Source organism: Neopelma chrysocephalum, unplaced genomic scaffold, assembly GCF_003984885.1.
Source record: "Neopelma chrysocephalum unplaced genomic scaffold, ASM398488v2 Primary Assembly neopelma1_82, whole genome shotgun sequence".
NCBI lineage: Eukaryota > Metazoa > Chordata > Aves > Passeriformes > Pipridae > Neopelma > Neopelma chrysocephalum.
This window is the reverse complement of record NW_020897744.1, coordinates 1,468,184-1,495,520: the sequence shown is the minus strand read 5'-3', so window position 1 is coordinate 1,495,520 and position 27,337 is coordinate 1,468,184. Positions and strand designations below refer to the sequence as shown.

General features: G+C 45.6%; 3 protein-coding genes across 5 annotated transcripts in view; 1 reads left to right on the top strand and 2 right to left on the bottom strand.

The window, feature by feature from the left end:
* Positions 1 to 241: 241 nt before the first annotated feature.
* BLMH (bleomycin hydrolase) lies at positions 242 to 18,413 on the bottom strand. The gene is made up of 12 exons (XM_027691152.1): positions 18,327 to 18,413; positions 17,628 to 17,825; positions 17,171 to 17,280; positions 16,390 to 16,531; positions 15,071 to 15,159; positions 13,679 to 13,771; positions 9,926 to 10,081; positions 9,277 to 9,435; positions 9,112 to 9,179; positions 8,575 to 8,692; positions 6,507 to 6,576; positions 242 to 1,237 (listed from the first exon to the last, which is right to left on the bottom strand). Exons 1-12 carry the CDS (start codon positions 18,337 to 18,339, stop codon positions 1,086 to 1,088), a joined length of 1,368 nt encoding a protein of 455 aa, XP_027546953.1. The 5' UTR covers positions 18,340 to 18,413; the 3' UTR covers positions 242 to 1,085.
* A 1,415-nt stretch (positions 18,414 to 19,828) lies between these two features.
* Positions 19,829 to 24,446, bottom strand: TMIGD1 (transmembrane and immunoglobulin domain containing 1). Of its 2 annotated transcripts, XM_027691153.1 has the most exons (7): positions 24,049 to 24,446; positions 23,705 to 23,795; positions 22,473 to 22,751; positions 21,395 to 21,673; positions 20,552 to 20,655; positions 20,265 to 20,293; positions 19,829 to 19,937 (listed from the first exon to the last, which is right to left on the bottom strand). In XM_027691153.1, the coding sequence occupies exons 2-7, from the start codon at positions 23,781 to 23,783 to the stop codon at positions 19,934 to 19,936; spliced, it is 774 nt and encodes a 257-aa protein (XP_027546954.1). In that variant the 5' UTR covers positions 23,784 to 23,795; positions 24,049 to 24,446; the 3' UTR covers positions 19,829 to 19,933. The 2 variants fall into 2 exon arrangements, with proteins under 2 accessions (XP_027546954.1, XP_027546955.1); XM_027691154.1 differs by lacking the exon at positions 19,829 to 19,937 and having other exon boundaries at positions 20,261 to 20,293.
* CPD (carboxypeptidase D) overlaps positions 20,787 to 27,337 on the top strand; it is a 35,969-nt gene continuing 29,418 nt past the window's right edge. Inside the window, exons 1-2 of one of the 2 annotated variants that reach the window (XM_027691150.1) lie at positions 20,787 to 20,883; positions 25,663 to 25,816. The gene's annotated coding sequence lies outside the window, so the exon portion shown is untranslated. Of the gene's footprint in view, positions 20,884 to 25,659; positions 25,817 to 27,337 lie in introns of both variants that reach the window. The other variant, XM_027691151.1, reaches the window with a different exon arrangement.

Sequence of the window (27,337 nt, the reverse complement as noted above, 5' to 3'; positions counted from 1 at the left end):
CTTACCCTCGTTTGCCTTGGACTAAACCCAGGGCAGAGCAGGGAGGTTGGCAGGGGACACACAGACATTCTGCACTATTTAAATCACAGGATTAGTCCTGTTCTCAAACTATTTGAGTGCCTGGGGCATGTGAGATATGTTCACATTTTTACTCAGAATTATTTGCAGGTCATTAATATCTTCCCATTTCATGAGTTACATGTGTCTCATTTAAAAAATAAAGAAACCAGAACTGTGCCAGTCACTTTAGAAAGTGTTTATTCAAAAGCTTCATAGCACCATCTTGTTTTTTAAAACAACCAAATAAAATGCAGCAATTAAAACATTGGTTTTTCTGTTGAGCATGACACTAACTCCACCTGTGAACATATTTATGGTTGTTCTTGCTAATATAAGTGAAAAATAGCGCTCCTGTGCACACAGACACAGCACTGGGCCTTGGGGTGGGTTGTCCAGTCCCAGCTCAATAATGGAAGAATAAAAACAAGTGAAACTGGATACCTCAAGGAAACAGTTCCCCCTCCCCAGTTCTGCAGGAAGAGAAAAGTTTTCTAAAGGTAATTTTTAGCAGTTTCAATTCATATGTCCCCCTCCAAAACTTCAGCAAAACTAAAAATGTAAATATATAAAATATTTTTGGGCATTCTTTTATGGAACAAGTCAGAGCATAATTAGTTAATTAAGTATCTCAATGTGTTTGTTCTATCATCTAGCTATTAATTTTAAAGGGCCTTTCATGCCCATTTTTTCTAGGGAAAACACTGGTCAAAATATTTTCACTACATTACTACTCTGATTTGCGTTAAAAATTTAAGCTAAAATCAAACTGCCATTGACAGCACTTGCCACGTGTTTTCATCAGGAGTTTTTTTCCTTTTCCCTTTTGAGTTTTGGAGTAGCCAGTCTGAGAGCTTTGATCAGCCAAGGCAGTAAAGCGCTATTTCCCAAGGATCCTTAACTTAATTTCAGGAATACGGACCACGCCGAGTGCTTGGTCACATCATCATTTGGCTATGGCTTCCGACCACTGGAATTCTCTATTGCATCTACTTCTGATGACCGTGGAGAGGCAAATGCTCTGGAGTTCACTTGGCTAAAGCCCCCATGGGGTCCCAGGCTGGCAGGACAATGGGCTCCTGCTGCATCACTGCCAGGATTTCCTCTGGCACGTGCTTCTTGTCCACCACCACCTCGTACACGTACTCAGAGAACCAGTCGTCCGTCATGATCAGGTAACCTGGGGGTGAAAACAGACCATCACAGCACAGAGCCAAGCCTCACCTGTGAACAGGGCATCAAACAGGACCTGCTCACACTGCTGCTCTCTCAAAACAAACAAACCAAACAAAAAAAAACACAAGGAATTTAACATACAGACTGACAGGATGTTCTTCGTGTGCCCTGAAAGGCCAAGCGAGAAGCCCACTAGGAAAAACAAGTCCCAGAATATCCATAATTTATGTTTCCTCTGTTAAAATAGGCATTGAGAATACTCAAGGGAATTAAAAAGCCTTAAAAGAAAAAAAAAAAAAGGTATTTAAGGCAGAATGTAAAATTGAGTATCTGGCTTATGAAGTGTTCAGGATTTTGTGTAAAAGGCAATTTTCCAGATGAATATCCAAACCAGCTCTGGTTTAAGAAAGCTTTGCTGGTTTAGTTCCTGCAGCAAGAGGCAGCTGCCTGCTTTCCTCAAACATAAAGCCACCTAAATCACACTTAGGCTGAACCACATCTTAATTTTCCCCCTTAATATAACTCTTACTGAGAATTTCAGGGAACACCCTTTGAACTGGTGTGGGGGAAGTCACATTTAGAGGATCACAGGTTTGAGCAGAGCTACCATTGGAAACAAACTCTTCCAGGTGAGCTGAAAAATGAGAGTGGCTGGGAGAAAGGAAGCATTTAGCAGACAGATGAGAAGGCTTTATGTAATAAAGTTCCTCGTGTCCTTAAACAGTATCATCACACAATCAAATGAAACAAGAAAACGTCCAAAGAATGTGGACAATAAACACATCTATCTACACCATCTTGTTTCTAAAGCAAGAGATCAGATAATTCCTATAAATTAAAACCCCTATCAATTGTAACCCGAGCTAGAAGCCATTTTGGAAACACTGCCAAAGGGAGCTGCCTTGATTATTCTCTCTTCAGGATATGAGTTCTTGGGACACACAAAAACCTCTCACTCCCAAGAGCCAACAAGTAATTGCACCCTGAGAGGATAATGAACTGTGCCTCTGCCATCCCGTATCTCGAAGCCGACGGTGCCGATTGGGATCGCGGCGTCTGAGAAGGAGGAAGCGTCGAGCAGAACCTCAGGACATGCAAATAAGTCAGGTGGCTTTTAGAGCAATAAAACCACCGTTAACCACAGGAGACACCTCCTGCAGACACCTGAAAACAAAGCCCCTGGAAGTGCCCGCAGGACTCGGCACAAGCCCCTCCGTGCCTGTGCCGTGACTCCCCCCCAGGGAGAGCCAAGTGACAGTGCCTGGCACAGGGCACTGTGGGCAGCAGGGGAGGGCAGGGGCTGCCACTGGATGGCTGCACTTCAGTCCTTGGAATGCCCTCATGCAGAAGAGCATGTGAGCAACAGCCAGGACAAGAGATGAAAAGCCCTAAGGGAGCTGACTTGTAGCTGGAGATGTATCACAGGAAGGTTCTTTCCATGCCAAAACAAGCAGATGGACCCCTATCCCAAGGGATGCGATAGTGTGATTTAGTATTGCCCTCTTGCTTGCTTTTAAAAAAAGATATCCTATGGGATAAGCTGGGTTCAAAGTTAGGTAATAATGTCCTGTGTCTCCAGAACAAAAGAGTACTCAGAATAATTAAACTTGCCTGGGTGGCTGAAGAAGTGCCAATAAACCAGAAAGGAAATATTTGACTGGGAAGTGACTTTTTTACCTCAAAAAACAAGCAATGTTTGTCAGCAGCTGTGTTCGTTCCTTAAGGAAAAACAGAGAGGATTCCAAGAAACACTTTTACAACAGATATAAATGTAACTACTAAATATTCAGGAGAAGGAATGCTAGGCTGCTGTTCCCAGGGCTTCCTTTTCTCCAGGACAAGCACTACCACAAGATTTCAGTCCTGCCCACTCCAGAGTGTGGGCACATAACTGACTCCATCCCATGATCCCCAAACCAGGGGTCACAGTTTTTCAAGTCCTGTCCCAGGCAAGTCAGGGAAAAGAAGTGTTACCTGGCACCTCAGAATGTGTTTGCAGCAAAGCAAGAGGGACAACAAGGAAAAACACTTTCCTTCCCTCCCAACAAATAGTCATTTGTTTGCTCGTTGTTCAGTGACCCAAGTCCAGTCTCTGGTGTTTTGTTGCAGGCTGGACCCTTTAGCACCCTGTCCAAGAAATACTGGAAGTTGGGGCTTACTGGTGTCCCCCACACCCAGCTGGGATGTGCCAAGTTTAACATCATCCTTGGCTGCCTCTTTGCTGATGTGGATTCTTGTGCTGGACTTACCCAAGCACTGCTTCCCAGATAAGGCAGATAAGATAAAAATCTTACACCTTATCTTATCACAGCGAGAGTGACACAGCAAGAGAGTTCAAACTATGAGTCCTCACCCTCCCACACCAGCTACTAATGGACACTGAGTGAAAAAAGTCAGGGCAGGAAGAAGGAAACCCTGTCAAGTTAAGTCACCATCCCTGGAGGGATGTGAGTGACGTGTAGATGTGGCACTTGGGGACATGGCTCAGTGTGGGCTTTGCAGTGCTGGGTTAACAGTTGGACTCTGTTTGCCCTTAAAAGGTTTTTTCCAACCTAAATGATTCTGTGACTCTAAGTCACCTCTTCTGGTGTTTGAGAAGGGGCCCTGAGGGATATGTCCAACTGCCCTTAGTTCCACCACAGATTGGGTGGTCATAACCAAGAAAATCAATTCAGGGATTCACCTCCCTGAGATAACACAGTCTGAGAGAGAGCCAAGCTTCCTTGGGATTTTCTGTCAAGGCACTTTTCCAGGCAACTCCCTAAGCAAAACAAGGTATAAACAGCGAGCAAGACTTTCCAGAGACCGAGCAAGACTTTCCAGAGACTGTGGTCTCCATCAGTACAAAGCAGATAAGGGACAGTGACTCACCCTGCAAAGTCCACACAGATGGCATGTGGACAAGGCTGGGCAGGGTTTATTCAGGTCACTTTGGGGTCCTATTTTATTTCAAAGGACAAGTAGCTCCTCTTAAATGGCTCTAGAAGAGCTCATTCTTGAAAAATCAGTGTATTTGGATGCTCCAGCCCAGAAATGCCACTGCTCAGTCACAGCTCAACAGGTACCACTTGTAGCAGTGTCAGGGTTCAGTTATTGCCCTGTGATTTGGGAATAACAGCCAATATTCTGAAATTGAATCCAGTCTTCATCCAGTTCTAATAAAGAACAGCTGGCCAAGGAGCATATACAACTCACACAAATTGCTGACAGACACCTTTTAACTTCAGTGTTTGCAGAACTAACCCAAGTCCACTGGTGCTGTAAGGCAGCTGAGTAAGGTCCTTCCTTCCTGGAAACATTCCTCTCACACCAGCAGCATCTGACATCACAAACCAAGCATCTGGAGTGTCCCAAAGCAAAGTGTTTGACAATCCCAGCACATTTTTATATTTCACATTCTCTGTTACGCACAGAAGTGCTCAACAAAATAGTTTGTACTTGGAGACAATAAAAAGTTTTGATGTTCCTTCAGTATGGATTTGGCTTTTTTAACTTAATCCAACATCCCAAAGTACATTTTACTACTGTCACATGGATGAGCCTTGAAGGCTGAACGTCAACAGTTCCATTGTTTTGTCAAGACTGAAGATTTTTATTGGGATACTTTGCTGTGAATGGATACAGCTAACTCAGAACAGACAGGCCACAACATAAATTAAGACACTTTTCCAAGAATATTCTATGTTTTAGTTAGTTGTTCATGTTATCAAAAGCTTATGAGTAAGACCACATCCTAAAACAGTTCTCCAGAAATAGTCTATTCCCAGAAGAAAACCTAAGATGTCCTGGGAAAGTTCTGCCATACTGAATCTTACAAACACAACATTTGGGATTAATGTGCAGCAGAAAAATGTGGTCAGCGGTGACTGTTGTGCCCTGGGACACTGTCCAGCCTGGCACACCCAGCAGGGAGGCTGTGCCACAGCTGAGCCCACATCCGACCTGTCCCACAGAGGAGATGACAAAAACCATGGACTTTCCCTCCACTCCATTAGGAAAAGCTGAGTGACCTTGGCAGGGCAAAGCAGGGACGGCTCTCACACCACCAGCCCCACTCACCGAGGGCCTGGGAGGTCAGAGCTGCCCCCCAGCCCAGCAGAGAAACACCTTCAAGTCATTCCCATTTTCCATGAGCATGGAAGTAACTGGAAGCAATTTCCTAAACCCCTGCTGAGCTGTGACTCGGGGTTCTGTCCACGCTGCTGCCACATGCCAGAGCCTTTCCAAAGGAACAGCAGGGCAGGCCAGGACAGGAGAACAGGGACAGGAGAACAAGTCCCTGCAGAACATCCCGGTAAGGACTCGATGTTGTGCCCCCAGTGCCTGTCACACCAGAGAGCAGCACTGCAGGGGTGCTGCACACCCTGTCTTTGGCACAGCTTCCAAAAGGCAACCAGAACTATCATTTTTTCATTGTTTTTTCCACAGCCAGCTATTGGAGCTAGAACAGTTTGCACCACAGCTGTTCACAGCACAAGCTGGGACCAGCCATGCCCTCATTTCCTCGTTTACAAAATCAGTAAGCAAAATCTTGCAGATTGATAAACAGTGCTTTAAAAGAAAACACAAACCACTTCAGTGTCACACATGGCTCAGGAAGGTTATTCAGTAACACCAGCCACAGGCAGCACAAGATCCCACAGAGGGGACAGCTGTAGTGACAGACTCAAGCTTAGCTCTGCTACCAAAAGCTTTAGTACATGTAGAAGTGTTGCAGTGAACTCTTTATTTTTGCTTTCATACCTGAAGGAAAAAGCATTCCTATACAATGCAGTCCTTGGAAGTGATCCTGTCTTATTGATACTGCCAAGCATTTATCTGTTGTCCCCTTATGAACAGATCCATTACACACCCCCAGGAATTCCTGGTATCTCACAGGAGAGGTGCCATCATAGTTTTGGACTAATGCTACCAGATTTTTCACACTTATGTTCTGCAGCAAAGGACTGAGCAACAAAATAGCCAAGGTTCTGACCAGTGTGACAGAGGGAGAGCAAACTCCTACAGCTGCTGGGGATTTTAGAAAGGAATAAGTGGAATTTATTATGTCTAGGAATTTACTTGTGGTCAACAGCAAACTGGTATCAAGGCTTAAGAAAATCAGCAGCCTCACAGCAATAAACTTCAAGAAAGTGATAATGAAGGATTTAAACTTTGATAAAATATGAGCTTTAGATAAAGTCTACCAGTATCTTCTCATGCCTTCCACACACAAACCAGTCCTTATTTCCAACCACTATGTTCAGCCCTCTGTTCCCATGACCATAAATTACCTTTATTGCCACGGTCTTCACCCCAGGAGTTTTCCACTCTCCATTTCTCAAATGCATCTTCTTGCCCATCCTGTGACAAAACAAGTCAATGGCATTCAGTAAGTGCAGGACAGGCCAGGGAAGAGCAGCCAATCCCCTCCATGTCCAAATCCAGCACCAGCAACCACAGAGCTCTCCTGCCAACAGTCTGCAGGCACCACAGAGTTCCACACAATGCCAACAGTTGGAGAAATATAACTTGTTAAAATACCTGTCTACCCACTTCATAAAATCTGAGGAAATGTGGTCAGGAAGAGACCCTCCAATAAACACCTATTTTTACCAGAACACTTGAATTTAACTAAATTCAAATTTGGCCTTAACTGACTCACAGAATTTAAGCAGCCATCCCTATCCCCCATCAGGGCATGGGGCCTTCTGAAATGCAGGATGCACAACTTGCCTGAACTGGGAATCAGAGGAAAAGAACAAGGACAACAAAGCAACTCTCATAATTCAGAACAACATCAGTAAGAGCAAGCACAAACCCTTGAAGAATCCAGCTGAAGGACACAGTTCCAAGTCTGCTGCATTGCTACTGAAATCTTTTAATATAAAAAAGTAACCTGAAAAAACACCTCATAAATCCATTTTTAACATTCAGTGGAATATTGTTGCAATGCTTCTATTCTCACTCAAAAATATAGGACAGTCCTTAAGGTGAGACACTTGAGAGCTCCCAGACAGGAACTGGGATGAGCATGTTCATGTACAGTAAGTTTTTAACCAAAAGGTGCATTTAATCCAAATCAATTTTTGATGTTGTTAAATTGTAATAGGATTTCTTAAATCTTCAAAGCCTTTTTTATAAAGCAGGTAAATCCAAAGTATTACATTTTCAACTCAGTTTATCAGAGCTCCTTTAGCTTAAGTAAATGTTTAATGTTAAGGCATTTACAAATAAGAAGTAGAAACAACTTTGCCCATTTTAAAAGTGTAAAAGCTTCTGAATTCTGAACTTGTTGTAGGATAACTTCTTTTAAATCATCTTTTGATTTCAGACACACCATCCATCATCTACTGATCTTCTACTCCCTTTGTTAAAGAATTCAGGTCACATTTAGTCACATCTTATGCAACTGTATTTAAGTATTCAAAAATTAATTTAAAAATACAGACCATGGACTGGAGTTGCTAGTCACTCACACCATCAGTGCAAACATACAGGCTTCAGTGATGAACAGAGAAATAAGTTTTTAAAAAGTACCACTATAAAACAAATTGTCCTTGGTTTTTAGTTAGATATTTAAAGAAGTGCTCATGCAATCTGATACACAATGGAGGTGTTTATAGCTCAGAGTGCAGAAAACAGGAAAAGTTATATCAAGTTGTAAAAAGTAACTTGGAAAAATTATTATGACTCAGCAGTCCCATCTTGAGTCCCCAAACTCCAGAGCTCAAGCAAACTTGTTCTGTGCTGTGCAAGCTGTTATTTCTCAAGCCAAGGTCATGTTGGACAGGAAGAGATCACTTCAAAGAAACTTTATTAAAGACAACTTCTGGAAATAAATGGAAACATCAACATTGCAGATAACCCCGAGTTGTAAGTTTTTACATGGTTCTTTTTACTGCATTATGTGCTTTGTTATACTGCCAGGAGCTGATTTAGTTGTGGATTCGTCTCAGCCACGGAGCTATTTTGGACACTGTTTTCCTCCTCTAATTAGAGGTCAGAGAGATCCCAAGCCAGGGAGCTGCAGGAGGTTTAACACTGTTACACTGTTACAAAGAGCCTCCTACAGCATTTTACCAGGAGTTTCATGCTCTAAAACACACTGAACTGACCATGCAGTGGTTCTCCAATAAAAGTCTGTGGGCAAAAGGAAACAAGCCCCTTGGCATGTCTAAAATTCTTCCCTTCTTCTTAAATATTTATAGTTCTGAGCACTCAGACAAGCAAACACAAGGAGAACAAACAGCCAGGCCTTGTGGCAGAACAACTTACACACCGAGCCCAGAACACAAACAAACACCCAGGATAATCCAATAAATCCCTGCCAGCATCAGAAGTTCAGGAATGAGACTCTACCTTCTCAGTGACAGCTGTCAGGACCATGGCATGGGTCATCAGGGATTCTCCAAAGATCAGTCGCTCTGCTTTGTTCATGTTCTTGATGGAGACACCGAACACCAGCTCATGATTAAATCTATCAGAAAGCCAAATAAGCCACATCAAAAAGGATGCAGGGAGAGTTCTGACTAGTAAATCAGGGAATTAGGAGACTGTCCTGTCCCAGGAGCCAGTGCACAGACTGGCACTGAACAGAGTTCAAGTAATTTTAATGTCAGAATAAATGCAAAAACTGATCCCTTAAGGAGTTTCTCTCACCAGATATTAGACAATTTAAATAAGTAAGAATACTTAACAACTACTTGTAGTGCATCTTTAAAGGATTCAGATTTAACTAACAAATGAAAACATTTCTGTGCTGCTGAATTACTTAAATATAATCTTTTGGGGTATATAATCCACAGTATGCATGAATTAGTTTCTTAAGCAGCCAAAGGACTCTTCATGTCCTCACCAAGTATCCCAAATGGCATCCTGGTTTGATTCTCTACTCACATATTCAGGTCATTGATTCCCAGCTTGCCATAGAAGTGCTTTGCCACGTCACAGCCAAACCACACAGCCTGCAAACAGAGGGAAGGGTCATTTCTGGGCCATATCCCAGGGGTTTTCCATGGCATGGGCTGCACTGTGCCATCCATGAAGAGAAGCCAAACCCACCTCTCCATCCTTAATAGATGCTGCAGCCAATTTCTTCAGGACCTCCACGGGCTGGTTGTTGTAGAGTGTTTTCCTGCCCCCAGCCATGTTGCCCAGGTACTCCACTGTGTACAGCCTGTTGTAGGGATTCTGGGGTCGAGGATCATTCACTAGACAAATCTGCCAAAAACCAAGATGTCATAAAGAGGTGCAACTGAAATCTCTGAGCAGTGGATCTAGAAGGATTTCAGGGAATGGCTTTTGTCCCAGATACCTGCCTGTCCCATAGCAAACAAGCCACTTAACTGAAATAGCATTTTTATGGGTTTGTTTGTTGTTTTGTTTACAAGTTCACCTCCTAACTGTGGCAGAGCAGCTCTGCATATTATTCCTGCTCTAATGGCTGCCTTATGACCTGCTATGACTGATGAGATCACTGCATATTTAATCATTACAAAATCATCGTGGAGCTGCAACGTGAGATCACAGATGATTGAAGGGCAGGGCACAAACAGCACAACAGGGAGAATAAACACGGGGCCCTCTGACTTGGGGGAGCAGAACCCACCCCATGTGCTGCAGTTACAGGGGGGACAGACACTGGAAACAGTGGAAAGTAAGTGGCTTAGCAGCAAACAGAGGTCTTGGAAAGCCTTTCAGCACCCCCCACCTTGTCCTCCATGTTGAAGTAGGGCTTCACATGCTCGTTGTAGAACTGCACCGGGGTCATGGGGCCATATTTGTGGTAGTTCTTCTCCTTATCCCGGAATTCCCAGCAGAAGGTCTCCGGAGGGCTGCCCAGGCAAGTGCTCACTATTCTGAACACCTGCCCAGAGAAACAAACAGCTGTGAGCCTGATGGAACATGCAGGTCTGCCTCTCCTACCACAGCAATGCCACTGCAGGACAGATTTCCCCACGTGAGAACCAGCTGGAGAAACGGGATCTTAACGGTCACCTTTGAACAATGTGAATAAACACACACGTGAATTATTTGCATTTATCCCTTGAAATCCGGGTGTTTCAGCAGTTCAAAACCAATCTGAAAGGCCACAGGAAAATCAACAGCATCTCTCTCCATTCTCACACTCCATGTTCTCAGGTAAACCATCAGGCAAAACAGAAGCTCAAGGCTGAACCTACAAATTCCAGGTTATTCAAGGAATGCGGTAGCCAAAAGCAAAAGCCAGGACACTGCCCAGTCTCATTCCAACATTTCCTAAATAATTCTGAAGTTCCTCCAACAAGAGAAACGTTACCAAATTGATTCTAGAAAGGCTTCAGCATTCAGCATCACCTGTTCCACCAGGTGTTTGTCCCATGCAGAGACAAACCAGACCTTCTAACATGGGCATTTTATCCCAGTGTTTCCCCTGCACTAATCCCCTTTTTAACCGTAATGTTCATTTGGATTTCAAAGATGGGCCTTTGCTTCTTTTCAAAGGCCCAGAATAATCTCCTCATCTGTTTTAATAACATTTAACAACATCTCTGTTCAGGGCTGAGCTGGCAGATTATGTAATTTAATTCCAGATCCCTGCCTGCTGCCTGTGACATCCTTTACAGCTGGCAGCTTTCTTTGGATTTTTAACACAAAAAGTTGACCAGATTTCAAGTCAGCCCCCTTATAAATCAGAACATGAAACTGCACTTCAGAACCACTACTGCACTTTCTCACGGGGCTTATCAGGGAACGTGCTGACACTGGCAGTGTAACCAGATGAGTGTCTTTAGGGACACTGAGCAGGACCTGCCACAAGTACTCTGGGGACAGAGAATTTAATCATAGTTAAACAGGTTTGAATCTGTTTTACTTCAGCTGACACTGGTCTTCAGCTCTGTCCACGTCTTGAGCACAAGGTAAGTCTCTTCCTTGCAAGGAACCAACAGGTTATTTAAAACAACTGCACCTTCTCCACTGGGATCCAGCTCCTGTGGTCTGTGCCAGCTTTCCCAGGCTGGCAGTCCTCACACTTTCCCCTCTTCTTCCCTTTCCCAAACCTGACTTACTCTTCCTGGAGCTGGTTGAGCTGATTTATATGGATCCTAAGGCTCCATAAGAACTGCCTTTGTGCTCTTTGTGCTGACAGCAAAAGGAATGCACTGTTCATGTTAAGTAACACGACCTGGCTGTGCACAAAATACAAATAAAGGTGTTCTTGCTCCAAGCAATTTAAGAAAACAAGCGAAAAGATTAATTACAGGTTGAAACAAGGGTGTGGGCATGAGGTTTTTGCTGTAGGAACTCACACGTTTATTTCTCAATAAATATGTTAAAGAGCAAGTGTAAATCCCTGAACTACTATAAATATTTAATTTTGCACATACTGCACGAAAGGTACCATTTGCTGTGGCTACACCCACATTACCTCAGATAACCACAAGTGGTGAGAGATGAGGCTGTGGAAACAAAATAAGCAAGAAAAATGCCTAAAAAGAGAGCTGCAACCACATGGGCTCCAGGCAGAGGAAGGAAAGTGATGGAGACAGAAGTCTCCAGGGAACAGAGGCAGCACAGCCTGGGAATGGCCTCCCTCAATTGTTTTGCCACCACACCCAACACAGGTCATCTCTTTGTATCTCACCAGCTTCCTCCATCAATAAATAAAATAAGCATATTTTAATTAAAAGGTGACTTATATCAACCCAGTGACAACTAGAACCAAGATAAGGCAAAGATATAGGGGCTTGTGGTAAAACCCAAAATGAGTAAGGAGGGGAAAAGGACACTCCTGATAAGGAAGAGTCTATAAAAGAGAACAGCAAAGGAGAAAAATTCAGTTGCATGAACTGCACTGATTTCAACTTCCGACCTGCTGTGCACTGGTTTGATAAGAGAATGTTTATACAGTTCTGGAGTGAATATTTAATTGTGTGTTCCAGTATAACTCCCCCATTTCAGCTCGAGTGCTGCTCCCAGCAGGAGCAAACCGAGATTTGCTATGCAAATAAAACCTCACAGAAGAAAACCAAGATCTGCTTTGCCACATAAAAAAGAGGCAACACCACTTACATACATATAAACACATGCAAACCACTGTTACTACTGCAGGAAAAAATGCTGTGTTAACATCAGAGGATTAAGCATTTACAGAACAGACAAACTGCAATCAGTTAATAACCCTTTAAGGTCAGCTCCAGGACCCCTTGTCAAAGGGCAAGAGGCTCTAAACAAAAGAGACATTTTGCAGTGTCCCTGCCCTAAAAATGACCATCTCCAGGAAGCTTTTGATGTCCGCTGTAAAATCCTCCAAGGGCTTTTGGACACTCACATGAATGCAGGTTACATTAATTCACCTATCAGCTAAGAGCTGACTGGCAACATGCTGGGGTCAGCTCAAAGCACAGAATTCTGTTCATCCTAAGGCAGAAATACATTTCACAACAGTTCAGGTGAAATCCAAGGAACATGAATCAGTTTTCTTTTAATCTAACCTTAAAATCAGATTAAAAGAAGCTACAGGTTTTTACATGAAGTGCAAAAGATGAATTTTGAAAACCCAAACCAGCACATTAATCAATACTTGCATATTAGTGGAACTGCCTAAAACTTCACAGAAATAGGCCAAGGTGGGTTCTGACTAATACTGATGTTGACTGGATTGCAGAAAAACTAACACCCAAACACCAAAACATTTGATTTAGTGATTCATCTAAAAACAAACATTAAACCACTTGGCACTGTACGTTTGAGAAATAAATGAAATATGTCCTTTTTTTAAAGTGTATGCACTAGGTCAAACTAAAACAGCCTCCACTTCTAAAGTTATTTTTGGCAGCTTAAGAACCAAGTATGAGTAGTACAGAAAGAGAAAAATGAGACAGGTCACTCCTGTTCTATGTGAGCAGATGGAGGTTCAGGCACTGCAGACACACTGCACTTGCAGGTTGGGTTAATTCACAGCCAGAAACAGATGCTGTGATTCCTTCCCCTGCTGCCCCCCAGGATCAGCCCACAGCTGGACTCAGCCTTGTGCAGAGACCTCCCTTCCGTGGTTCTTTTCTGCTCTCTTGTGGGGAATCTTTGCACAACACTCCTGCTGCAAGATTTGCATTCAAAGCCATCGGAACGTGACTTTCAACCTCTTTCCTGCTATTTATAAGAGCCTGACAAGCTGCTATTTTCACCTCTCAAGACACAAAATGCTGTTTTCCTGCAGCAAGGGGCAGATGTCTGTAAAGTGTCATCATCCTGAAATCTGTAGATTCAAGATCTTTGTCTGGAAGTATGAGAAAAATCTCAGAATGAGGTGAGCAACAAGCCACTGCAAAACAAATTCACTTGAGTAGCTCCAACCACACTTCTAGTTGGGCAAAAAAAGGCACTTGTTTTGGTTGATTCAATAGCTACAGAACAAGAGGAAGACATCCCTTCCATTCTGGCCCTGTGTTCCAAGAAGATTCATGCCTTTTTATTTATTTACCTCTTCTATCATCATGTCCATGGCAGCACAAAGTTCTCCTTTGCTTCCTCCACTTTCCACCATGTTTCTTAACCGCAAACAATATTCCCTCATCTGTTTGAAAAGAAAGTCATTTGATTATAAGGGTATGAAAGGTGCCACCTAATCAGTTCCAGGACTTCCCATCTGGTTGTTTCAAGCACCTCTTTTACTCTTCACAACATGTTTTCAAAATGAAAAGAAAACACCCTTCAGAAGGCTTAGTTTGAGATTGATTCGTTAAAAAATAACAAGATAATTGAATGCTTTGAAATATCAGCAAAATATAATGAAAAATTAACAAATAGTCACAATTCAATTACAGTTTTCCAGCCACTGATGTGAGGCTTGCAGCCATTAAGCTCTTAAGGCTTGATTTCTCTCAGTTCCATGACTGGTGCTACAACATCCACACAACACCAGCACCCCTGTGACTCACAGAACACACTGTCTTCATACTGTAACATTTATTTTGCAATTCTAATGCATAATTGATCTCCTGGTTGATAAAAAGCAAGCAGCATTTCCCCACTGCATGCACAACTGCAGTAAGAGCAGCACACACTTCCCATTACTGTCACCATCCATAAGGCTGGGAACAGTGAGTGGGGCTCCCTCAGGACCAGCTGCTTTGCCACGCTCAAGACTAGAATAACATTAACAACATTTATGATGTCTAAGCTCATTTCAGCACATACTTTGCATTTTTTATGTGGATTTCAGCAGGCAGTTTTCCCTGAGCATGTAGCATATGAACTGGAAAAAAAAAATAATCAAATCACACTGTAAAAAAAAATATTTAATTACCTTTTTTATCTAGCTCCCTACACTAGCACCTTTCCAGGTTAACTAATTTCTGTAGTTCAGGGAGTCAATTAACACCTTCCTTCAGACCAAGCTGGGCACTTCTAGAGTGAAAGCTGATTTTTAAAGATTCACTGTTTTGAAAATACATTTTTTTCATCTTTTTTATCAAATCTGACAGCCATCTCCAGAAGCCTTGGCACACTGGTAGATGAAATATCGAGGGGGTGGAAAAAATCACCTAGACGCCATGTGCTAGTTTTGCAGAAACAGATTTAAGCAGCCACATGTCAAGAATCTGAGGATTAGAAATAACTGCTTTTAAAACCACATGGGGTACCTTCAAGCTACTGAAGCCTGGCAATGGGCATCTTTGACAATCTCACTTTCCTGCTCCACGTTTCAAGATTAACATCACACTTTGGTGAGACTTTAGGCTGCTTGTTAATAAGTTTAAGTTGCTGAAATGCACTTAACACTTTGGTGAGTAAAGATAAGGTGGTCAGGAATATTTGGAGCAGGTTCATTCCCATCCCCTCCCAGTCATTATATCACCTAAATCAATTTTACCTTATGATTCAAGATCTCATTCATCCTCCTAGTAGCCTCTGTGGTGTGAGACTCTGGGAAGTATTTCTTGGGGACAACACCGTACTTTTCTAAAAGACATAAAACTACAGGTTAACAACTGGCTTTTCCACATAACAGATGCTCATACTTCTGCTTATACCCATGTAAAAGCTAAAGAGAGTTTGGATTTGTGCAGAGATAAGGGAAAGTCTTTTACTTAAAAGGTCACAAGTACTCCAAGTTTACATTTTAATTTGTGACTGAATCTTCACCTGTGAACCACATTCCACAGGGGTCCCAGAATGTGGAATCCCTGAACTGCTCAGTATCATTTAATTCAACACTTAAAAGTTCTAAACTAATTAGTGCTTTAAGAAGTTCTTTTCACCAGAAAAAAAACAAAACAAACAACCAACTTGATTACTTTAAAATTAATACCTTCTGAAATACCTCCTAAAGATTTGGCCTCCTATGAATCACTCCATGTAGTTTATCTACAATTAACCAACTAACTTCCTGGTCTCCTTTACTCCTCAATACTTATAAAATACCAGCAGCAGCTCATTTGTTTCCTACATTGTGGGACCAATAACAGGTCACACCATGCAAGGCTCTGGATGTAACTGCAGCAGCAAAAATCTTCTTTGCCCTGATTATTAATCACAAATGGGTGAGGAAAAAAGGAACCTCCAGGCTTCAAAGAAACAAATTCCTTTTGTGATTCTAAGTATCTGTTATTGGCTTGTTGATTTACCAAAGGTATCACATTGTTTCACAACACAAATGAAAGCAAGTGCTGGTGTAATTAAGTCTCTCCATCAGCGTAGGATCCCGTTTGTGCTGGATCTTTGTAAGACCAGCACTGCCACATTCCACATCAATTCCCTCTCACTGGTCTTTGTACCAACTTCAGGCTGCAACTCCAAGTAGTTTTGCTCCTGCCTGGTGGACACACCCAAGTGTAGCCACGTTTTTGCCTTACCTTGTGCCCTAAAAATTGTACACATGGATGTAAATAAATAATGTTGACGACTGGAGTAAAAAGGGATTGAACCTTTTTACTAAATGGGAAGTCTGGGATATCTGATTATTTCTGTTGATCTTCTGAGCTTTTATCATCAGCAGCAATATGCTAAAGCAATGCAAGACAATTTAAGCCCAGCATGAAAAAGGTCCTTGGTTAGAAAAGGTAGTGGTTAATGGCATCGTGTTCCTTGGCAAATTCCCAGGTCCCAAACTCAGTTTCTTCTTCTGTTCCATTCCCCATCTCAAACCAGTGTGCAATTTCAGGAAGGGCTCCTAATGATCAATTCTCTTACCAATAATGTTAACCAGCATATCCCACTGTCCTCCATCATTGGTGGGGTTGGAGAGCAGGAATTGGACCAGTCTTCCTTCCACTGGCTCCTTTTTCTGGGCTGTTTCCACAAAAGCATTTAAAAAGTAGTAACAACGTTCAACCTGAAACACACAGGGAAAAAAACCCTTTTAAGTCTGACATATTAATTAATTGCTAAATATTCAAGTTGTTTGGAAGTACAAAATAGATGAAGCTACTTCCTGCTCATCCACTGAAATCCTTATTTTCCCCCTCTAGCATTCCAGGGGCTACCTCTTTGTTACAGATCAAATATTCAGGAGGGAGTTAGCTCAGAGCTTGAGGGTAGGGGAACAGGAAATGTGAAGCAGAAGTTATGCAATGAAGCCTGGCCCAAACTAGCACTAGATTCGCTTCATTTCCCTTAGGGGGACGAGCAGACACACAGCAGGTGACAAGCATGAGTGACAATCACGTTTCCCCTGAGCTTCCAACAAGTAACTTATGAAATATCAAGTAACTCCTGAAGTATCAAGTAACACTTGAAAAAAAGACTTTTACTATTCCAAAACATCAACATGTTGACAACTTTCTTCTCAAGCTGAAAGTCACACTTTGCTCGACCTGCATTTAAAATGCATTTTTAAAGAACTTTTGAAGTTTCTTCCCATGTGTGTTTTCCAGATGTATTGTTAAAACAACCCAGCCTAAAAGAAGTCTTAGTGTCCCAACACTACCACCTGATTGCATAAGCCATCCTAGCACAACCTGCATGACTGTACCTTATCCCAGAAAAAGAGATAGGACTGGCTGAACTCAAACTCTTCAATGTTGTATTTCTTCATGAAAGGAAGACGCATTGCGTTGAGACAGGAAAAGATCCAGCATCTCCCTGAGAGATCAAAGGAACAAGGATTAAAGTGGAACGCCTGTACTCAAGAGCTGCACAACAATTTCTTTTACCACGAGATTCATGACATAGTTCTGCCTCCAGCCTTTGGCCAGGGCTGTACCACACCAAAAAGCTCTGAAGGACTTCTGAAATCTTCCACTGCGAGCACCGGTCTCAGTTACAGGAGGAAAGAGAGGGAAACGCTGCGAGCCTGAAGTCTGTTATTAACTCAGGAGATGCTGCAGGGATTCAACTTTGCTCTGGAGCCCGGACAAAGGGCTCCCAGAAGCACAGTCAGTGTTACCGGTCAATCCCCAAACACCACCCCGAGCCCGACCCCCTCTCACCGGAGTTCTTCTGGTTGGTGACGGGCTTGCCCTCAGCGGGCACGGCGTGCTGGAACACCTGCACGGTGTCCTGCACCACCTGGCGCTGCAGGCACACCTCCAGCGGGTCGTTGCATGTCGCCACGTTCTGGGCCAGCAGGAACTGCGGCTCGGCCCGCAGCCGCCGGCTGAAGGCGACGGCCTTCTCCGTGCTCAGCCCTGCCGAGGGGACACGGGGACACCGTCGCGGCCGGCCCCGCACCACCAACACCCCCCCGAGGAACCCCCTCCCTCACCGTCCCCCTCCCTGGGCCATCGCAGGGTCTCCCGGCCCCCCAATCCCCCACAGACAGGATCCCACTCACCCACAGCCCCGGTAACGCTTCCCCCTCCCTCTCCCACCACTCCTGCACGGGTAACCCCCCCCAGACCCACTGCTGAGAGCACGGCCAGTCTCCCACCCCACGGACTGGATCCCCCCCGCCCGTAGCCCCGCTAAGGGCCGGTAATCGTCCTTCCCCACCCCGAGGCAACGGTGAGTCTCCCCCTCATCATGGACGGGGGGCCCCGCGCGTAGCCCCGGTAACGGCTGCCCCCCCCCTCCGCCAACACCCCTCACCCCATTAACCGCCCCCGCCATGGCTGAGGTACCGCCGTGCACCCCCCCAGTGGTCGTGGCCCCTCCCGGACAGACCCCCCCGGCTCCCTTCCCCCGCTCACCGCGGGCGTTCATGGCGGCACCGGCGGCGCGCGCTCCCGGCACGGGCCCGAGGCGGAAGCGGCTCTTATAGCGCCGGCACCGGAAGCCGGAAGAGGGGCCTGGGGCCGCGGCCGGGGGCGGGGAGGGGGCGAACGGGGATGGGAGGGGGAACGGAGCGCGGTGAGGGACACGATTGGTTTGGGGGTGCCGCTCCTGCCTCTCATAGTGACCCCTGTTACCGACCCTTCACAGCGACCCCTCACACTGACCCTCACTCTGACCCTTCGTAGCGGCCCCTCACACAGAGCCCTCACAGCGACCCCCCACAGAGACCCTCACACAGATCCTTCACATCTGCCCCTCACATTGACCCCTCACACCGACCCCCACAGCGACCCCTCAGACCAACCCTCACACCAGCCCCTCACACCGACCTCTCACACTGACCCTCACACCGACCCCTCACACCGACCCCTCACACAGACCCTCACACAGACCCCTCACACTGACCCCTCATCCCCGCCCGAGGAGCAGCAGTGCCAGGGGCTGTGTGTGGCTTCAGGCAGCCACATTCCCTCAGGGCCGGTGTCACCCTGGGCAAGGGACACCCAACTGGAACATCCTCATCCCACTGTTCCCAGCTCCACCCCTGCAAAGTCATCCTGAACTCTGCTGGGTTTGGCACAACGGCAGTGTTGACACCAGGCACTCAGGAGCATGAGGTGGCACCGACATGGTCCTCCCTGAGCCCTGGGGAACGTCAGTCAAGGACACGCTCTGGATCACGCTCCGGATCAGGCTGCGGAGTCTCCCTGATGAGTAACAGCCCTGCTCCTCCGAGAAGAGTGTTGGCGCACTGCAGTCTCAAATTGATTTACAGCACACTGTGTTTACTTGCAGTATTAGTAATGTACCATCCAAGGCATGATGAGGCCTCAACAGCTTGCCAGGACCTTGAGAAAAGTGCCTGAGTGGCACATTTGTTGGGAGAAGGGGTGGATGGAGAGGTTTTCCTGCCATTGTAGTGCTGGAGCAACCACACTGGAACTTCACTGTGTGCTATCATGTGTTTGGGGCTGCCCCGAGCCCTGGGGTCCGGTCTCAGCCATGGAGACGGGAGGTGCAGTGGCAGTGCTGAAGTGCCGGGCAGATTTCACCCTCACAACAGGAGCTGAGATGCCCAAAGGATCACTCGGAAGGGGCAGGAAGTTGGGTGGCCACCACCCCAGCACCCTGTGGAATGGCACTGCAGGACAGAAAGCAGCTGCCAGCTCAGCACCTCACTTCATTTGTGTGCATCAGCATCACAATCCGTGGCAATCCAGTGCAGATTCCTCTGTGGACTGATCCACAACCCGCATGCCTGACTGCACGTGCATTCCTTGTCGGAATAAGCATGGAGGGGAAGAAATGGCATCATCTCAGGCAGCCTCCCCTCCACAGCAATGCTCTAAGCAGCAGGTTAGAATCAACAGGTGCAAAGAACTAGTCATATTTTGAAAAAAACACCATATAAAGTTGACCCTGAAAAACTTGTTTCAGTGCTTTATCTCATCATCTCACGCAAGGCCTTAGTTCCACCCCTAGAAATGATGTTTTCTGGGTGTGCACAGGAACTTTGTGTTCTTCACCTGCAGCAAAACGAACAGAAGAAATGAAAAATCACCTACAGGGAAAAACTTCATAAGTGAGTTAAATTCACCTGGGCTGAGTTCAGCTTCAGAAAGCACCATTAACTTTTATCCCCCGTGCCTCCATACATAGCCAGGGTACTGGGATGGCCAGAGCAAGGGCAGGAGCCTGGGGCAGGATCTGTGTGAGTCCTGCCATACTCCCAGGGACCACTCTCCACTGGGAGAGAAGGTGTGGGTCATGCTGAGTGCTCTTTTCCAGGTTCTGGCAATTTTAAAGAAGGAAGTTAATTTGGAATAAGCACAAATGAGCAGTCAAATACTTACAGAGCTGTTTCGCTTGATTTCTTGAAGCACTGAAAAGAAAGAAACAGTCTTATCTTTCACATTTCCTGACCAAAGGGATATTGTTACAAATATCTTGCAAGTATGTGATGCCTTCTTTAAAATATCTAATATTTGATTTATCTACTGGTAATTCTAATGCAGGAGGAAGTATGTAGCAGTTCTCTTACAGTGAAAAGCAACACTATGAAGTAGAATAGAAAAGGCAGAAAAAAATCAGGGCATTGCAACAAACTATTTTTTCCCTATGAAACTAGAGCTTTCCTTACCTTACATAATTTATCTCTTCGAGCCACAATTCCAAAAAATACCACGAGTGCAACCACCACGACTCCAGTAATAACAGCCTCTTTGGGAAAAACAGCTTTTTTGTCTGTCAGGAAAGAGGAGGTTGGATATGTGATAGATTAGTGAAGTCATATAACCCAGAACATTTCACAGGACTGCAGGAAGACCTATTTCTTTTCCCACAGCTGTCACTGTTGCTCTCTCTGCTGTTTGCAGGCTGACTGTGTGCAAAGTGAAGAAGAATTGAAACATCAGCTCCAGAAGAAGAGTCTGTCCCCCAGGCACTGTTACGCTCAGGAATAATATGACACAGGTAACATTGCTTTTTATCTTGTGCCGGGAGTATAGAAATGAAAGGGGCCTGGACAGAGGGTGGGAAATAGATGCCTGTGGGTCACCTGTCTGAGACCTGAGCACCCAGCCCAATTTCTGGAGCACAACTTGTCTTAAGAACCTTAAGCAGCTCTTTGGGCTTGCCAGAATACTGTGGCCAGAGTAAGACACTTCAAGTAAGACCTGAGCTGCTCCGAACCACGCTCGAGTGTGCCCTGTCAGCGTGGGAGGTGCGACAGTGGGATGAGCCTGCCCTGGGTCACACTTGCCAAACACCTCTGAATAACAGGTAGAGCAGGACAAGCCCTTCCTGGTGCTGTGGTCCCAGGCACAGGAGCAGGAGAGCTCCTTGTGTTGCTGTGCCCTCAGAAGTTAACACTGGGAATTTTCCACATTCCACTTACATGTCTTAATATAAATGGATTGCTGTCATCATAAAAGAGAATGGAGAATTAATTGTAAAGCTTATTGTCTAACAGCAGCCTTGTTACCTTCAATTATCAGGTGGAAATCCCTTGTCCCCTTTCCCAAGGAAGATTCCACCACACAGGTGTAGGTCCCACTGTCAGACTTCTGTACTTTTGTGATAGAGAGCTGAAAGACCTCACTCGTCTGGCGGACCACGTGACGACCCTGCTGTAGGGCCAAGTTGTTGTTGTCCTTATACCAAGTTGTTTGGGCTTGAGGGTTGGATTTGGAGTTGCAGGTCAGAGTAACATCTTTCTCTTCCTCAATTTGGAGGGTCTCTTCTCCGCTCAGCTGGGGAGGAACTGTTCACAGCAATGCAGTTCAATGGGCCATTAATAATGCTGCTCGTAGAATCACAGAAATCACCATTTAGGTTGGAAAAGCCCTCTAAGATCGAGTCCAGCTGTTAACTCAGCACTGCCAAGGCCACCCCTAAACCATGTCCTCAGGTGTCATATCTACAGATCTTTTAAATCCCTCCACGGATGGTGATTCCACCACTGCAGTGGGCAGTTCCATTGATTGATAACCCCTTCAAGTGAAGAAATTTCCCCTAATATCCAGTCTAAACCTACCCTGGTGCAACTTGGGGCCATTTCCTCTCGTAACTTGTTACCTGGAAAAAGAGACTGACCCCACCTTGCTCCAATTTCAGGTACTTGTAGAATGGCCACCATTAAACATAAGTTCCCTTCACACATCCCTTGTACTCCTTGTTCAGTGGTCTAACACATCACAGTTGCACAGCCTTTCCTGATCCCAGGAATCAGCAGGGAAATCAGTGGCAGAGACTGTCACTCCTGTATCTCCTGTGCCCTGGCTTGTATTCCTGGGAAAGAATCTAGGTGGAGTCAGGGACATATCCAGGACCTCTTTCTTAAGGGCCCACCCACTCCCTATAAAAGAGGCCTTGGATCAGGCCATAAGCACCTCTGTGGAAAGGGAGTGTCTTACAATGTGAGTTATCTCCTCCTAAACACATTTTTTCTTGGTGAAGACAGCACACAAGGGTGTATAACACCGCCCAGACACCGCACTGCTCAGCCCAGGGCTCCATCCCACCCCGGCCATTCCACACAGAAATCCACCCTGGCGACTCACACTCGACATCCAGGATCACAGACACCTGCACGGACTTGTCCCGCGCCAGCCTGCACGTGAAGGTGACTCCGTTGTCAGACTCGTTGACTGGGTGTATGCAGATGTGGCTGATGTTCACTTTATTCCCATCTTTCAGACTCACTTGCCCATCTCCCCGGTACCAGAGCAGGTTCTCAGCCTGGCTGCTGTTGTGGACGAGGCAGGAGAGGGAGACTGAACTGCCAGGCGTTGTAGACAGGGGGAAGTCGGCAGCGTGGTTATTTATGGACAGCTCCAAACCTGCAGAAGGAGGAGGACAAGGACAGTAAGCTTCCTAAGCCATACCCTTGCCACAAAAGCTGCCCTGCTCACTTGTCCATGCCTCAGCCTTGGAGGAGGGACTGAGACTTTCAGTCTTCAGCATAACAGCTGTTTTCAGGTGGGGTGTTAGTTTTTGAGACAAGAAGTCTTCATCACAAAGCTCCCTTTACAGTTATTCAAAACAAAGGCTTTCGCAGCTGACTAACAGAACACCAAGCCTGACCTGTGACAACAAAATGTCTCAAAACCAGCAGTGACCATGTAACACACAGCAAAAGATCATCCCCATCCTGCTGGTCTTGCTCACCCTCCTGCCACCAATCACTGTTGCAGTCCCACTGTGCCCTCGGGTTTTCTGCTCACTGTTTGATACTCTGTTTTTCAGCTGGAGTTGGATGCCCTTGGAAGTATAAATTAGTTAATCAGCCCCTCAGCTGTATCCTGGACAGGCTGAGTCTGGCAGTTGCAGAGTTGTACAAACCTCAGGACATACTAAATGAAATAAGTATGGAAAGTAACTTTTTGTAATGGGCTGAAACTCACTACTGTAGCCTCGGTCATGGATTAATGAACTATAAATACAGCTCAGAATATAAAGTATTGTGAACATAAAGAATTCTGAAGCTCCCTATCTCTTCCCAGGTGGCCAAAGCTGTCATCACTTCTCACTGCTTAGAGTAGGTTTGGAAACTGTGCCCTCATCAGTCCTGTGCAGCTGGCATAATACTGTTAGAAAATGCTGAAGCTCCCCCATTCCCTTCTCTGCTACTCTCAAAATCACAGGCTGGTTTTCAGACAGTCCTCTGGGCATGACCTCCAGAACACCCCAAAACTGGGATGCTGCTGTGGCACATCACCCAGCCCTGGGCAGTTTCGACTGTCAGCATGATGAGGCTTGGACAAAGCCACCAGAGATTTTTTCTGTTGCTTACCTGTGGCTACACATGCCAGGAAGGAAATGGCAAGGACGGGCGCTCCGTAGGGAATGGTGAGGCCGTGTCTCTGTGCCATCTCAGCTGCTGTCTGTGGAGAGAGGGTCACAGCACTGCTGGGGCTCGCAGGGGTTAATCCCTGCTGCCATCAGACACCCTGGGGAGAGTCCTCACAGCAGGGACGGGGTCACCAGGGAACAAACTGAGCCGATTGTTGCAGGGCATTTTCCAGTTAAGAGCAGATTCCAGGGGGTTGGATATCTCTAATCTCCATTACATGAGTTTGTTGTCCCTAATCATCTGCCAGGGGAACCCATCTCTGGGCCGTGTAGCACCAGACTTACCTTGGGATGAGTCTCTGGAGAGGCTGATTCTGCTGAGAAATGCACAGCTCCTTCCCCTCCTTATTTATAGGGTCTGAATTTCAATATTTTATGGTAGTTCAGTAAGAAGCAAACCCATAAAATGGGTTCAAGGCCTCGTTCTATTCCTGGATTTCTGAGCTCCCAGAACACTGAGGAAAAGCACTTGCTGGGCTCCACTGGCTGTTTTATGAGACTTGCCAAGGCAATGAATAACTAACAAGAGAGTTCCTGCATCAGCCATAAAGACTTCCAGCCAAAAATAATACCTTTACCTCTCAGCTTTCTGAGTGTTCACAACACTGTTTCAAGCCATAGGAAGTTTATCCTAGTTATCCTAGAGCAGGAGTAGACTCCAATTTGCTGCTTTCTGCCCAAAGTGCTGTCACCATGTCCTTCTTTGAGTGGAAAATAAGAAAATGCACAGATTCAGACTTTGAGCTGTGTGTTGGCAGAGGGGAGGTCAGGGACACTGTCCTGCTCACCAGTGTGTGCCCCCAGGCTGCTCTTGTGCTTAGCTCAGCCCTGGTCCCCCCCCAGCATGGAGTGAGGGGTCTGTCCCAGCTGTCCCTGCTGCTGGGACAGCTGTGCATGGGCTGTGCATGCCCAGGGGACAACTGAAGCACTTGGCTAAGTGGAAAACTGTCTGAACACGCTGCGTACACCTCAGCAGGATGACGGTGACGTGGTTGCAAAGCACAGGAACCTTGCAATCCCTGGAATGTGTTCTCACTGCTCTCAGTGTCCCTGCAGGCACAGGGCACATCACTCATCAGCAATGGGCTCATCAGAGCCATAAAGTGCATTTCATGAGCAGGAGGAGCCTGGGACATGTCCTTGGTGTTTTCTTCGTAGCACGGAGGTGGGCAGGGAGGGCTCCTGCTCCAGGGCTGTCTGTACACACAGCACAGGACCACACAGCACTAGTCATTTGTGGGGATGTTGCAAACAAGGGTCACTTCTGAGTGTTTCTTAATATATCTCTTTCTGTTTATTGGTTTACCCTTAAAACTAACAGGGAATAATTTTCAGTTAAAAAGTAAATGTGTACAAAAGTCCCTTAAAGAGACAGTTCTCAGTCTGCCTTTCAGAAAACTTAAAAATGAGTGTCCAGCCTTTAGTGTACTTTTTACCCTCATACTCAGTTTAAGAAATAAATTTAGCTTCTCCCAACATTTTTAGAAAGTTATATGTCCTGTGCTTACAGTATTCAACTAACTGTAAAATGTTGAGTTATGGTTCAGTACAAACTTCAATCCAAATGCTCTTCTAAGAGTGAAGTGATCTTTGTGGTTTGGAATTAAGCTGAGTTGCAATAGGGAGGGATGCAAAGGAAGGGGCTGGGAAATGGCTCGTGCCAAAGGCAGGAGAGTGTGGGGAGCTCTGCGATCCCTCTGATTACTGCATTGCAGTGGTACTCTGGGAGAAGGATGTGATTAGAGTAGGTGAGGATGTAAAGAAGGAAAGCATAGAGTTTGGGGGCACATTTTGAGTCTAAAAATGAAAGCAAGGGAAAAGGTTGCCAGCTGTTCTGTGGGGGGTTGTCCCGACATTGGGCACAGCATCAAGGACCTGGGTAAAATTCTGTCCCAGCAGGTCCATGACACAGGCAGTGAGGTGAGCTCAGGTTCATCTGGTGCAATGGCAGTGTCCTCTTTTGCAATGGGCTTTGAGATCTGCTGAAGGAAGAGGGACTAGAAAATCCAGGTGTTTCTGGCCCAAGGCACCAAAAGGCAGCTTTTTGGAACTGGTAAAAATTGCTTTCGCAATGACTTTTTACACTTTTCTTTTTATACAGGGTGTAATTAACTTGTGGGTGTCTAATTACTGAGGTCTAGAGTTTTGTGGGTTGCATTCTCCACCTTTCCATTACGTTTTGGAGGGACGTAAACCTCGCGTTCCAGAATGGAAAGCAGCCAGTAATGACTTGGACTGGAGGAACCTCCTCAGTGAGGCAGATACTCTGTAACTCTTCACGGCAAAGGATCCAACCCTCACGTTTGAGGCACTTGGATCAGGCACTGCCAAGGCTGGATTAGACAGACCATGGGCTAGAGCCAGAGTAATCCACCACACCAGCTCCTGCTTGTCATCCTTATGGCAACGCTGGACCAACAAACCCAGAATAAGACTGGTGTCAAATATGACTCTGAGCAGCCTCAAAGGGAATTAATTAATAAGCACCAGTCTATTCCTGGGTGTAATCCAAGCCTTAGAAACCTGAGATGAGAAGATTTAGAACATGATAGAGATTGGGCAGAAATTTCTTTTCCACTGGGTGGAACCTCTTAACCTCTGATTTCAAACTTCCCAGCAGTTTCTCCCAGCACAGATCTCCTCAGTGCCTTCAGGGGCACAACTCTTACTCCCCCGCAGTCTCACTGGCAGATGAGAGCCCAACTTATATCCAGCAGAGTTGTGAGGGCTGATGGTTGCTCTTGGAGTCAGGGGCATGGCAGGATCTGCACAGATGTGTGGGAGCCCGAGATCGTATCCATGGGTTGGTTTGTCAAGCAAACAATGCCTGTAACACGGCTGTAATCCCGCTCCAGAAAACATGTTTCTGCAACAGTGCCTGAGGCTTGCTCCAAGGCTGCTCCTGTCTTCCTACTCCTTGCGGTTCCCCACTCCTAATCCCTTCTTAATACGTGGTGCTACATATTTTGCAACATTTCCATTGTTGGAGGATGACTGTAACACCCAAATCCACTGCCTCCGCTCGCCAGATATCAGGGGTGGAAAGCAAGGCTGTCAGGGAACGCTGCTTGAACTTACTCAGCACTCCTGTTCCCTCCCACAAAGCCTATTTTTCCCAAGTATAAAGATTATGGAGCTGTGATGTGCCCTGATTTCCCAGACTCCCAGCCTATACCCCACATTTTTCCCACTGCTGAGAAGGACTGATCTCAAGTATTTTTTTCATGATTTTGTTAATCATTCTGTTTTCTGATGGTCCTTACATAAAGGTCACATGCTGTGCCCCTGAATGCAGAGGGATGATAAGTGAATTTCATTCTTGGGAAGGAATAAGAATAGCAAAAGAAGCACCAAACCAGTGAATATGGTGTAATTTTAAAATAAATTGCTTAGAGGGCATTAAACATTCAAATGAAAAATAGGCATTAATTAATTAAGAAACAGATCCTGGGATAAATACAGTGGAAGAGAAGCCTTCAGGAAGGTGAGGCTCCAGCACAAGTGTTGGATGTGAATGCCACCTGCTGGGTACCCACCCACGAGAGCTGGCAGGGCGCAAAGTCACCTGGGAGAG